The sequence below is a fragment of the Trachurus japonicus genome, chromosome 14, assembly GCF_045865225.1.
Source record: "Trachurus japonicus isolate A0001 chromosome 14, Traja_1.0".
Lineage (NCBI taxonomy): Eukaryota > Metazoa > Chordata > Actinopteri > Carangiformes > Carangidae > Trachurus > Trachurus japonicus.
Window position 1 is genome coordinate 31762167 of NC_140920.1, and position 13216 is coordinate 31775382.

General features: G+C 44.8%; 1 protein-coding gene across 1 annotated transcript; it reads right to left on the reverse strand.

Moving 5' to 3' along the window:
- Positions 1-1435: 1435 nt before the first annotated feature.
- On the reverse strand, positions 1436-2353 carry LOC146975097 (odorant receptor 131-2-like). Its single transcript, XM_085798981.1, has one exon. The coding sequence runs from the start codon at positions 2351-2353 to the stop codon at positions 1436-1438; it is 918 nt and encodes a 305-aa protein (XP_085655107.1).
- Between the last annotated feature and the right edge of the window lie 10863 nt (positions 2354-13216).

Below are 13216 nucleotides of genomic sequence, written 5' to 3' on the forward strand. Positions count from 1 at the left end.
GGAGTCTTCCTTCAGGCAAAACACTACCGCTTTGGGCCACTGGCGCCGACAAACTCAACCAAAACTGAAAGTTCTTTAGTACTGCTTTAAACAACTCTGTACAGCAAACATCCTATAGTGTTATGTATAGTAAATATAGAATATGGTGTAAGATTGTTATTGTTCCCAATTTCACTATTTAAGTAATGCATGTTGTGGTTATTCTGCATGTTCTGAGATGGTTATTGTACAGAGCAGGGGCCTCATTTATCATCGTGGATACTGTTTCCCCCGTTTTGTGCGTAGACACTTTTTTCCACCAAATTTGGGATCTATCAAGCCAAAACCTGGCGGGAAAAAGTGAGTACATTTACACCCACTCTGACCATGGCGTACCGGCATTTACACCCTTTTTGAAGAACAGGAGGAATTGGCGACGCCACTGCTGAGTCAGAGAACTGCAGTGTGCAAGGGAGAGAGAAGCACACAGTACACAGTGTTTGAAGAAGTGGTGGTGATGATGATTCTTATTCTAAGACTTCTCATTTACAAGACAGAGTTGATTATTGATTGACTATAATTTTAATATTGACAAGTGGAAAATGAAAAGGTCACAGGCATCTTTCTTACAAGGTGAAAGATTCAATGTGGTCAATAAAAGCAAGATAAAGACATGTAAAACTGTACAATATAAACATTAAAGAGAGTGATCAGTGGCAGCCTTCATTTTTGTTACTTTTAAGCTGCCCCCCCAGATTCAATGTTGCTACCCCCTGTGCCCCCCTCCAGAGAATACTCTGGACCCGCCCCTGCGCACACAGCCCAAAAAATTCACCAGTTTTTTTGTGTCATATGCAGAGGACAGCAGATTTGGAATGAGCTTGATGACAAACTAAAATCTTCACACTCCATTTCCACTTAAGAAAAGCTTCAAAAAGCAACTATTATCAAAATGTTTAATTATTATATTTATATTTACTGTATTAAGAGGCTTGTTTATGGGTGAGTTAATCTATTTACTCATTACTGTATGTGTTTCTTTTGAATATCTAATGTACTGTACCAATAATGCTGGGATTGTCTGTTGGATGTCTGTCTGCATATTGTTGCGCCCAATGGATATCTGGCCAATATCCTGTCTGTCGTTGTTGGGTATGTGTGTGTGTGTGTGTGTGTTGGAGAGGGGGGTGAAGCGCACATACACATATGAGCAGCAGAGACACAAGCTGTATTCTGTCAGTTAAAGTCAAAGAATCAATTTTACTGAACTGGAACATGTGATTTTGGGTGATGTCATTATATAACAACAAACTCTGTTAAGAATTTAACTCATACCTTGACCGTGAATTTAGCTTTGTTTCATAAAAGTCCAGTAATGTGCTCAACATTATGAGGCTGTATTTATCTGTTTCCTGTGGTGGCTTCTAAGTGCCACAACAAAGATCTTGACACAACATCACTTCTCAGCCTGGGCTGGACAGCAGAGATAGTATAAGAGAATGGGCCTAATGGACTGATCTCTGAGGCCATAGATGAGAGGACTCAGACATCTGGGGGACAAAACCAAACAAAGATAGAAAAGATTGAAAACGCGTGCCAGTATTAGCCGTGGTATTGTGTAAAGAGCTGCTGATAATAGATTGAAAACGGTTGATGAGAGACTGAGGCCCAGCTGCACCAAATGCAGCAGCAGTGTGTTCCGAGCCTTTCTGGCTGAAGCTTTGTCTGTAGAAGCTGACCTGGCTGCTACCACCACACCAAAATATGAGAAAATTATTCCCACAGCTGATGAAACTAACAGAAACCCAGTGAAGACTTTATCAAATTCTTCAGCTATCGGCCCAAGTGACATAACAACGGTGCCGCAAAAGTCCTCCATCACAATGCTGTTCAGTTCTTCAAATGTAAACTTTGTCAGCATACAAGCTCTAACGAGGGCACTTAGTGAACTGAAGGCCCAAATCCCAAACATTGCCACTCCTGTGTTTCTGATGGTGATTATGATGGAGTGCCTCAGTGGGTAACACACAGCTATGTATCTCTCCAGAGACATCAGCACCAGGGTTAAAGGAGAGACAATTGTTATAACATTAACTGAGAGGGCGAGAAAACAACACACAGAATATGTTAGGAAAATTCTCCAAACACCCACTAGGTGCAGCACTTGAGCCAGTATCAGGTGTGCAGTGTCTGCTAAAAGTAGATTATACAGTAAAATGTAACGGCAGGTCTCACAAAACACTGGTTTACTCCTCAAGGTGAATAACATGGTTCCATTAATGAAAAGAAACACACAGCATGGCACTGTGGTCAGAGTGGAAACCACAGCTCTTTCAAGAGTTCCAATTAATTCCTCTCCAGCAGTGCCATTCATCACAAATCGATTTCCATATGACATCTGACTGGATTTCTTCCAGATCATCACAACAGTGAAGATCAACTGACAGCAGAGATAGCTGTTGAGCTCACACAGAAAATCTACAATCATGTACACAAGTTCACTTTGCAAACAGGCAGAAGGTTGAAGGCTTTACTTGTTTCCATATGAGCAGAGCTTGTCTGCAGGGTTTGCCTGTCCTCACTCTGTATATGAGCTCTGTCTCACACCTATCTCTTGTCACATCACAAGTACGTAATCTCACCTCATCTTCCCTGGAGATGTGATGTCTTCCAAATCTGAAATGAAAACAGATCATGTGTATCTGCCTCTTTGGTGCAGGGACGACAAGAATTGACCCCACTGCCCCCTAAAACCCATTGACAAGCATGCCTTCAGATTAATTGACACATCTCTTTACTGTCTCCAGAGTCAAAGCAAAGGCTGGAGAACTGCATTCAGTTTTTATGCTCCATGGAAGTTAAAGGGATATAATATAACACACCGAGGTAGACCCCCCCTCGAGAGATGAAGTCTGCTAACCGCTAGCTTCTCTAGTTGTAGCAACTTCAGCAAAGACTGCACCATAACAAACAACGCAGTCTGTCTCCACGCGCAAACCGCAATAAAAAAGCCACTCGTAGCCACAAATAATGCTCAGAACAGCACCAAACTTCATCAGCAGTACAAATACACATAACCCAGCACATAATACGGGGCATCAAACATCTGTTAGCTTAGTCTGGTTTCTATTAAAAAGAGCCGAAAACAACTTACCCACTCTGCTCCAGTTATACGCTATGCAGCAACTTTTTGCGTCCAGCATAGTGTGGCAGGACGAAGGAGGGCCCAGGCGAACCAAAGGGATATCCCTTTGGTTGAAGAGTCAGCGTGCATGACTCTTACCTGGGAGACTGGGGTTCAAACCCCGCCCGGGCACTCCTTCGTCCTGACACAATAGTGCCTAGGCACTGACAAAACTCATCCGACTCCAGGCAGCACAAACATTCAGTTTCAGTGGCCATGGGCATGCAGTGACCACAGCCAGACCGCTTGAATCCCCCAGCTCCACCGGCAGCTCTCCCTCTTTCATTTTTCTCCTCCATTCCTTTCAGCTCATCTTCAGTAAAGTCTCAAACTGATTGCAAACTTCATGAATTCAGCCGTGTTGTCCCTTCTGTGATGTCTGCTTCACTTATGCAATATTACCTGAGAGGGTGTGCCCAGGGTGTGATTCGCCTGGGAATGACCCCTCTGGTCATTTGTTTTAACATAACATGTCCAAGGTTAACGTTGACTTGTGAAGGGTTAACAATGTTAACAAAAGTGAGTGCTGCTCAGTTTCTCCTGGGAAAAAAAGCTGAGAAGAAGACGACAGGCATTCCACTCCTGTTATCCATAAATGTATTTCCAAATGTGGGAAATAAATACATTTTTTTATTCTCTCCTTCGCTCCGCTCTAGCATGGCTGAAAAAGGATCAATGCACAGCCTCCATTTCCTTTCTGATTGCGCCCGTCTGTTCGTTTGGAGTGGGGGGGTTTCGGAGTGAAGGGTTTTCCCCAATAGCCTTTTCGGAATTGCGGAGTCTTTAGGAAAAAAGGGAAACCCCGTTATTACGAAGAATGGAAGTCTATTTTCAGAACGGTGGGGTTTTGGAAGGGAGGGGTGTAACCCTACTACTACTACTACTACTACTACGGATGTAACGGTACACACAAGTCACAATTCGGGACATACCCGGGTTCAGGGGTCACGGTTCGGTATGGGTTCGGTACAACAGACACTAATTGAATGTAAAACTTAAAACCATCTTCTGTTATAAAAGTATAAAAAAAATTAAAGCCGCAAGTGGCGATGACGGGCCCTCGCTCACCCATGCAACTGCGGGGACTGAGGCATCCCAGGCTGTGACGTGAAGTTGAAAGGGAGAAAAAACCTGGAAGGAGGTAAAAAATGCAATGTTTTGTTCATCCACGAGGTGGCGCTAAGCAATTGTGGGTGGGTGCTTTCAGGGGCGGTCCCTCATCCAGGGCCGTTGTATAGGGGAGAAAGGTGATGATAATTCTAGGGGCCCAGTGCCCAGTGGGGCCCATAAAAAACCCCAGTAGTCTAATCTTTGTATGACTGATTTATTCTGCGTAAGACCCTGACTAATACTCATAGTACACTGTAAAAACTCAACATCTTTCCAAGAATATTTGTCTTATTTCTTGTTCAAATGTCTCATTTCTAGTCAAAACTAATCTCTTTCCACTTAAAATAAGACTCATTACCTAAAAGTTTACTTGTTTTTAGATCATTTTCACTTAAATTCACAATAAATAGAAAAATCTGCCAGTGAAAGTAAGTTTTTTGTGCTTGTAATAAGGAAGAAAAAATTGCTCCACTATCAGATTTATTCTACTTATTCCAAGTGAAAATATGCTTGAAAGGAGTAAAGTGTCTAAAAACAAGCTACTTTTAATATGACGTGTCTTATTTTAAGTAGAATGAGATTTGTTTTGACTAGAAATTCCATTTCGACTAGAAATAAGACAAATATTCTTGCTAAGATACTTGAGTTTTTGCAGTGTAATGCTGCATTAGCATCAAAACAAAGAAGGCTAAATAAAAAACGATAATAAATACGTAGTCTAAGAAAAAAAAAGAGAAAAGGTTAGGGGGGGGGGGCTCACTTTAGTATTCTTTAAGGGGGCCCAGAATTCCTAGCAACGGCCCTGCCCTCATCACTCATGTGAAGAGTGAATCGGACAAAGCATGAGGGAGTTATGACCAGTTAATGGTTCATCCACGAGGGGGCAGTAATGGGATGCATGCAGGTGTGTTCAGGGTCAGTCCTTCATCACACATGTGAAGTTTCGAGGAAATCGGACAATATTAATGCAAAAAATGGCACTTCCTGTTTCCACAAGGGGGCGACATGAGCGACACCCCTATCAGATAGAAGAGGTCTCCACCCTGGACCTGTGTATCAATTTTCATGATGATACGAGTTCATTAAAGCCATCAAAAGGGCAAACGTAATTTCATGGCGAGGGACGATAGTCGCCGCGTCACCACACGGACGCCATTACTCGTAGCTTCACATTGTTCATGATGTAGCTTCACCACCTTAGTCTGCATGTTTTAGAAGTGGAATGAAGTTGATGGGGTCAAGTATGTGCCATCAGTACACGTTAAAGGAAAACCTGGCCACTTCCTGTTACCACCGGGGGGCGCTATGAGTGACATAGGAAATTAATATATCAGGACGTTCAGGACGGAGCCATCGTCATGTCCAGCAAGTTTGAAGTTGATCGGATAAAGTATGTGGGTGTGAGAGCTGTTCGAATTGAAATGGCGAGGAAACGAAAAGTCGCCAAAATTCACAAGGCCCTAGAAGCCACGCCCTTTGACCTACAGAAATTCTTTTAATAACTTTTAATCAGAGTTGCATCTAGATGGTCTGTAGCCAATTTGAAGTCAATCGGGCGAAATCCCTAGGAGGAGTTTGTTCAAAAAGGTAAAAAGTTTAAATCAAAATGGCCGACTTCCTGTTGTGATTTCACCATGTCGTTAAGAGGATTTTTTGTGCGTCTTGGCATGTTCTATGAGCCCATCAAATTTCATGCATCTAGGTGAAACACAAAGGTGGGGCTGATGTTTTGAAATTTTCTAGGGGGCGCTATTCAGCCATTTGGCCACGCCCATTCCCAACGACTTTAAAATATCACATTTTTCGCGAGGCCTGATGTGCATGCCAAATTTGACGCATTTTGGGGCATGTTGAAGCCTCCAAAAATGCGATCCTTTTGAGAGAAAAATAATGAAAGAAAGAATAATAATAAACAGAGCAATTACAATAGGGCTTTCGCTGGGCGACTTGCAGTCGCCACTCGGGCCCTAATAAAACAAGTGCATTCATGTCAAGAGGCTTAAAAGCAGTGGGGATAAGGTGCTGCACACAACTTGTCTTTTTCCTTGCACCAGTGATTGACACATCGGGGTGATGCTGTCTTATATGCGTTAATGTGTTTGATGCGTCTCTAGAGATGCACTGCAAATCCATGAAATATCTCTGATGGCTTTTGTCCAGTCGACTAGTCGCGAGCCGTCGCCATTGTGTTTCACTGAGAAGCCACACGGTGACATAAAGGAGGCAGGCAACTCCCCAAACGTCACACTCTCATCCAGGGATGGAAATTTGCACCCGCCGGTGGATTTGATCTGCCCACAAGCCACTGTGGCGTGTTGAAATTTCTATGGGTGATTTTAAGTCAGAGGGCATTCAATTGAGTGATACCACCACTGACCTACTGGGGGCAGTAATGCGCCTGTGCTGCCGCTAGTCTGCCACTGACGCCAGTAGAACAAGCAGTAGCCCAATAGTAGAAGAAGATAGAAGACGCCGGAAGAAGACAAAGAAGAAGGGCCCTAGTTTGGGTAGCGCAGCCGGTGTAATGCAAGTTTCGACCAGCGCAGCCTGGCGCAAGGTCAGATTGGCATATCCCGTCCCGCTCCCGTGACAAAGTCAAAAAATAATCCTGAAACAAGACGGTAGATGTGTTGACGCCACATCTACCGTCTTGTTTTGTTATTTCAATTAGCGATAATGAACGCCCTCCTCGTCCTTTCTCTCTCCCTCTCTCTCTCTTTCTTTCTTTCTTTTTTGCTTGTGTGCATCACCTGTTTAATGTGAGGTGGAGATTACACCGCCGCCACATCCGCTGACTCCTCTGACTGGCGGAAAACGTTTAATTGCCTACCGGTATGTTGATTTACACAGGTTATACACTGCTACGTAGCCACGACAGTGATCACTGAGGGTGTGAAGTGTGCATCAGTCCACACACTGAAATCATGTTGGAGCAACAGTGTGTAAATAAAACAATTTGATGTCGAGCGGAGTAATGTGTGGCATATAGGATATCCACACATTTTGGCACACTCAGTTAAAATACTCCATGTAATTGGAGCACACTTTCCATTAGAGCATGTGCAAGTGAGCAGGCTTGGGGAGTAGGGGAGCATACGTCAGTCCGACTGCCCAAAAGTCCGACGGCTCATTTCTCCGACTACCCATTCTACAGTGTTAAGGTTAGGTTTAGGGTAAGGTTAAGGGTTAGGGCTACTTAAGTCGGAGAAGTGGGAGGTCGGACTGATGGACGCAAAAATAAAGAAATGTATGGTCGGAGAAACGGGTAGTCGGACAGACGCCATGCGCCCTGGGGAGTAACGGACTACATGTAATTTAGATGTGAAGTCGCTCCTTTGGCAATAGAAACTGGTAGATACACAAACACCCCCGTGGAGAGACGTTACTGTATTTTATGTGATTCTGGCTCCATTGAATCAGAAGCCCATGTTCTTTTGCACTGTTACTTATACGGACATTCACGCTGATCTATTAAGTACACTTTCTAAGTCCTATTTTCGGACTGGCAGACCGTCGGAATGGCGGTCCTTCGTGGTTTGTGCCGGCAGCTGTCACTAATGTTGATAAAGTGATGATTTACAATCAAGATCTTACATCTCTGCATTTCCTCACATCTGGGTAATTCTGTAACAGTTTTTCAGCCATGTTAAAAGTCTTTACGCAACGTTACGCACGGGGCACGTCTGTCCTGCATTGCGCTCCTCTCCTCTCCAGTACCTGGCTGCTCAGCTCCATCTCTCAGTCCGAGACGTCACCGCTGCCTTCACCCGTCTTTGATCCCTCTGGTCAGTGGTCAGAGCGTTTAGATCCCACCTGAGCTCTCTATTAATCCACTGGATCATGGGCGGCACACACATATTATAGATGTGTGATTGTCGCTGCAGCTGGTGCCTGTTCGTCACTATATGACGAGTTGGGCCCTGTAGCGATTTGTGTTTATTTATCTAAACAGAGCGCGAGAGGGGGGGCAACCACCATTCCGACATGCCGCCATTCCGACATTAGGCCCTAATTGTCGGAATGGCAACACTTTACTCTTTAATAAACGTCCCACCATTCTGACAATTTTCGTCTCCTAAGGTCGGAATGGCGGTATTTTTTTCTTTTTTAAACGTGTTGCCATTCCGACAAATCTTTTAAAAGCCTATATTTTGTAGTGCTTAAATATGACCAAGCCGCTGTCCGCTGTCTCAGTGCTGAAATGAATGACAGCGTGTCACCGGCAGAGAGAGAGACAGAGAGAGAGAGAGACAGAGAGAGAGAGAGATGCGCGACGGCTCTGACTCTTTCTTTTCTTTTTTCCATGGACCAGCTTTCCTGCTTGTGTACACATTTGTCTTTCATCTTATGACACGCGCAGTCCCTGCAGATTGGCAGCTGATTTGAGAACCTAATGCATATGATTTACTATTGCGCATTTCCTTTTGCTGCTGTAATAATTATACAAATACGATGGAAACTGGTAATAACAAACATGCATCAAAATTACAGAAAGAAGTGTCAGGCAGGGAAGTGAAGTTTTGCTCGGTGCAGAGGGAGAGAGCAGAGCACAGCAGCGGATATTTAGCCTAACTGCTCCACAAAATGACACAAACAGGAGGCAAAAAAGAAAGAAAGAGGCAAACACATAAGCCGTGAGTCTCCTTCGCCTCGAACCTTTCCAAGCTGACCCATAAGCTAGGCAATTAGTCATTATTCTAAAGCCTAAAAAACGACAATCAATCATTTTTTACTGCCATCTTCGATTCAAAAATATGTCAATTTGATAGGCTTTCAAATCACCAAATGATTTGCTGTGAATAATTTCGTTTGTTGTAATGATTGTGAGCATGGACAATGGACGTCTTGTCTGTTGATTACTGTACGCTGACCGAAATGTCATGCAAGCGGAGCTGAACAGGCAGATGCTTAAAACACATATTTTGACTACTTCATGCTGTTGCTATTTTTTAAAAAGTTACCTTTTGTTTCCTTTGGATTTTTGTGCGTATTATGAAGCTGTCCTGGTCCATGTTTGTAAGCCTTTTTACCAGGAGTAAATTCCCCAAAGTTGCAACAACTTGTAGTGATACACTGGGTTTTGCCTGGCCATAGTCTATTGGAGGGTTACACCCCGCCTATCCGAAGCCCCGCCTTTCCGACAATAGACTTCCATTCATCGTAATAGCGGGGTTTTCTATTTTTTCTAAAGACCCCGCTACTCCGAAAAGGCTATTGGGGGAAACCCCCAGCGCGCAGTGCGCATTGATCCTTTTTTCCTTTTTGGGGTCAAACGGATCATGTGCATAATTAACTGCAAAACAAGCAAATACTTCATATTAATGACATATAACGTTCATTATGCTTCTGGCCTGTCAAGCCTCTACCTGGTCTTTTTTACTAAACTTAACCAACTCCTTTCTTCATTGCCTAAACCCAACCAAAGCATCTCCCTCAGTCAGCTGTCAGTGCGAGCGGCGGCTGCAGCAGCCTCGCGCACCTGTGAGCTCAAGCCGGGTTCAGCCGCGCTCGAGCGGAGCAGGGGGGGAGAAAAAGAAAAAAAGTGTATTTCTATTACTGTGTGGGAGATCTCCAACAACGGAGTCGGGGAGAAAGCAAGTGGGACAGATCTGCCCAGTCCCTGAGCAGCGCACGTTTCACAGACAAGCCACAAAGCAGAATGTAAACAACGTCACGCGGTTCAGCACCTTGGACAGCTGCGGGGGGGGAGGAGGGGGGGTGTCGGAGTAGCGGTGTTTCGAAGTGGGGCTATTTCGGAACAGCGGGGTGTCGAAGTGGAGGGGTGTCGGAATGGAGAGCTGTCCCCCTATTGGAGCTGGGGTGGTTGATTTGCAGGTTTGCTCCCCAGGTTTTTTTCATTGTGTATTAGGCCAGGGAAATGATCAATTATCCTTGTGGTTTGCGCACGGGGACGTGCGGACCTGTAATGAATAAATGAATGTTTCTTTTTTGCTGTAAGTTGTGTGCGTAATGCGTAAAAGTGCATTAGTGGGACCGAGGGTTTAACCAGTTAATGCACGCCCGTACCGCCCACGGTACAGCTCCAGAAGGTGGCGCTAGCATCAATTACTCCCGAACATTTTTAACAGCAGCCCTTAAGCATATATATTCATGTTATACATTGTTAGAAAGCTTAGATCGCCCCGATCAATTCAAGACCACCCATGATTTTTTTTGGTTGCTCATACATACCTTTCAAGTCTTCCCTTTATCCACAGCTGATCTACAGCGACCATCTTATGACACAAGACCGTTTGTACAGCTTGCCAAGTACCCATGCTTGTGAAATATGAAATCCGTTTCCTTCTAACCTTAGTATTTTCCTCAATATGTCCATGTGTTTAGTCCAATGCGTAACGTAATACACGCGGATCAAAACAAAATCCGGCCCTGTTACCGCATTTTACGAGTTGCACGGCGATCTGTGACTACATGTGACTGAATGTTTACATCCGTGAGGTCTTCCTGCTTCAAACGACACCACTCAGTAGCCAATCGGTGGCGAGGATGGGCCGGGACATGTCTCGAAAGCCAATGAGGACACGTGACGATGAGACTGACAACGTGACTTTGATTGACAGCTACTTGAGCCAATAGAAATTGTCCGTGAAATGAAGCTGATAACCTTTTAGCCAATAGTCTGAGGTTTTCAACGGTGTATGACACTACGCCATCACGTTTGGTTGCTGATAAACAAACCCTCGTGTATCCGACGTGCGTGCCACCCGCTCCGCCGCATAGAAATACACAATGCAGATAGGCGTATAGTTCTATAATCCACTGCTTTTAGGGGTGCGCCCTCTACTGCGCGCCAGGAGTTTAGCGGTTGTATTTTTTTTGTTTCTTTTGGTCTTTTGACTTGAAATTTGGACTGCAGGAAGCCAAGACCTGTGGCTGTGGCCTAAATGTGTCTATAGCCTGCTGAGAGGTCCCTGAATGTCTGTACCCATGTCATTCTATAGGCAAACCTATGGGCGGGGAAACAATTTAATCATTCTAACCTTTGCCATTTTTGTCAGTAAAGTCACAGAATCAAAAAAAACACCTTAACAGTAATCCTGAGAGTGTTACCTTTACAATGATACCAGGCACATCTCTGAATCTTAAACTATGTGGGATCTGTGCTGCTCACAACTTGGGCATGGCGTTATGGCAAAAAACATGAAAAATAGGGGCGTGCATTAAGAGGTTAAATGGGGAAGTGACGCGGTGAGAGGGGAAGAGAGTGAGAGACACAGTCGGCGTTTGGACGGCTGTCGTGGTGGCAATTCCAAAGCGGCATAGTGGATTATTTATCCTGGTGGATTACCCTGTGGATCATAAAGGCCCGTTTGGACACCTCACGGCCCGTTTTCAGCCAAGCGGGACGAGGGAGAGGACTGGCGTGGTCACCTCGGCGGAGCCGCGGCGTCTCTCCCGTGTGGACAGTAGGACAAACAAACTCTCTCTCACTCACCCTCACCACGCGCCAACACACACACACACACACACACACACACACACACCTGCACACCTGCACACTGACTGTGCGCTCGCGCACCCCCGCACACACACATACACGCCGGCACAGACAATGACAGTGCTCGCACCCACACACATACACACTCATTCCCACAGCTGGGACTCGGACTTAATGGACAGTGGGAGGGGGGAGGGCTTTCGGGTTCTGTTGATCTGTGTGTAATTGTTTATTATATGCCGCCTGCGATGGCCGCATTTTGAGTTCAGTGAAATACAGAGACTAAGACTAAGTAGCGACTTTGTTTATTGCTTCCCTGGACGCACCAGTGGCGCGAGCCTAGGTCCGCCTGCAGCAGGACTGCGTTGTGCCAGTTCCCCTTATATCCTTATTGTAAGGGAAATTGTTACAAACTGACATTGGAGTGTGTGATTGTAAATGGCGAGACTTTGTGTTTGTTTATTTATTAAGCTTCCACTGACTGTATCACATCTTAAAACATGAAAAACAAAAAACAAAACAAAAACGGAAACAAACACACACATACACACACCCTAACCACCGCTCGGAGTAACGCACATTTCCTTATGGAAATTAAAGCCTTGTCGGAATGGCAGGACGTTTGCATGTCTGAATGGTGACATGTCTGAATAGTAGAATGTCGGAATGGCGGTATGTCGGAGTGGCAGCATGTAACCGCGCGAGAGAGATGAACACACATGCTGTCATTGTATGCATCGGATCAAAAGTCATTCTGTCCCTTCGTCCATCCAGCTCTCTGTCCACTCTCTCCATGGCGGAAACTATTACCACGCGCAAAACCCTCATTTACATATTGTGGTTTGCACGTGTTTTCATTTAGCGGGTTACTCTTAGTAGATGTTTTGCGTGCGCTAACCAAACACGCAATATTTTAGCGGGTGCAAACAATTTAGTGGGCGCATGGCGTCTGTCCGACTACCCATTTCTCCGACCATACATTTCTTTATTTTTGTGTCCATTAGTCCGACCTCCCACTTCTCCGACTTAAGTAGCCCTAACCCTTAACCTTACCCTAAACCTAACCTTAACACTGTAGAATGAGTAGTCGGAGAAATGAGCCGTCGGACTTGTGGGCAGTCGGACTGATGTATGCTCCCCCAATTTAGCGCCCGTTATCTGGGACCTTAGTAAATCCGGCCCTTAGAACAGGAAACACACTGTTTAAATGGCACAAGACTAAACCAATTCACCTTGGAGGTGCACAGATTCGTTTGGTATTACCTATTTTCTTGGCCATTTCACAACCACAACCCAGGAAAATAAAAACGTGCATGAACTATAGGTCCGAATTTATACAATTATGAATGAAATGTGCGTTGTTTGGAAAAAAGTCGAGGTTTGATTGACTTCAGCCCACTAATTCCATTAGAGTATTGCTCTATTAAGTCTATTATTCCCCTGTTCCTCCCTTCCCGTACCAGCCCCCCCCCCCCCCCCTCAGA

Bases quoted from the DNA above. Each gene is read 5' to 3' on its own strand.
- LOC146975097 (XM_085798981.1), bottom strand. From the start codon at position 2,353: ATGAATGGCACTGCTGGAGAGGAATTAATTGGAACTCTTGAAAGAGCT.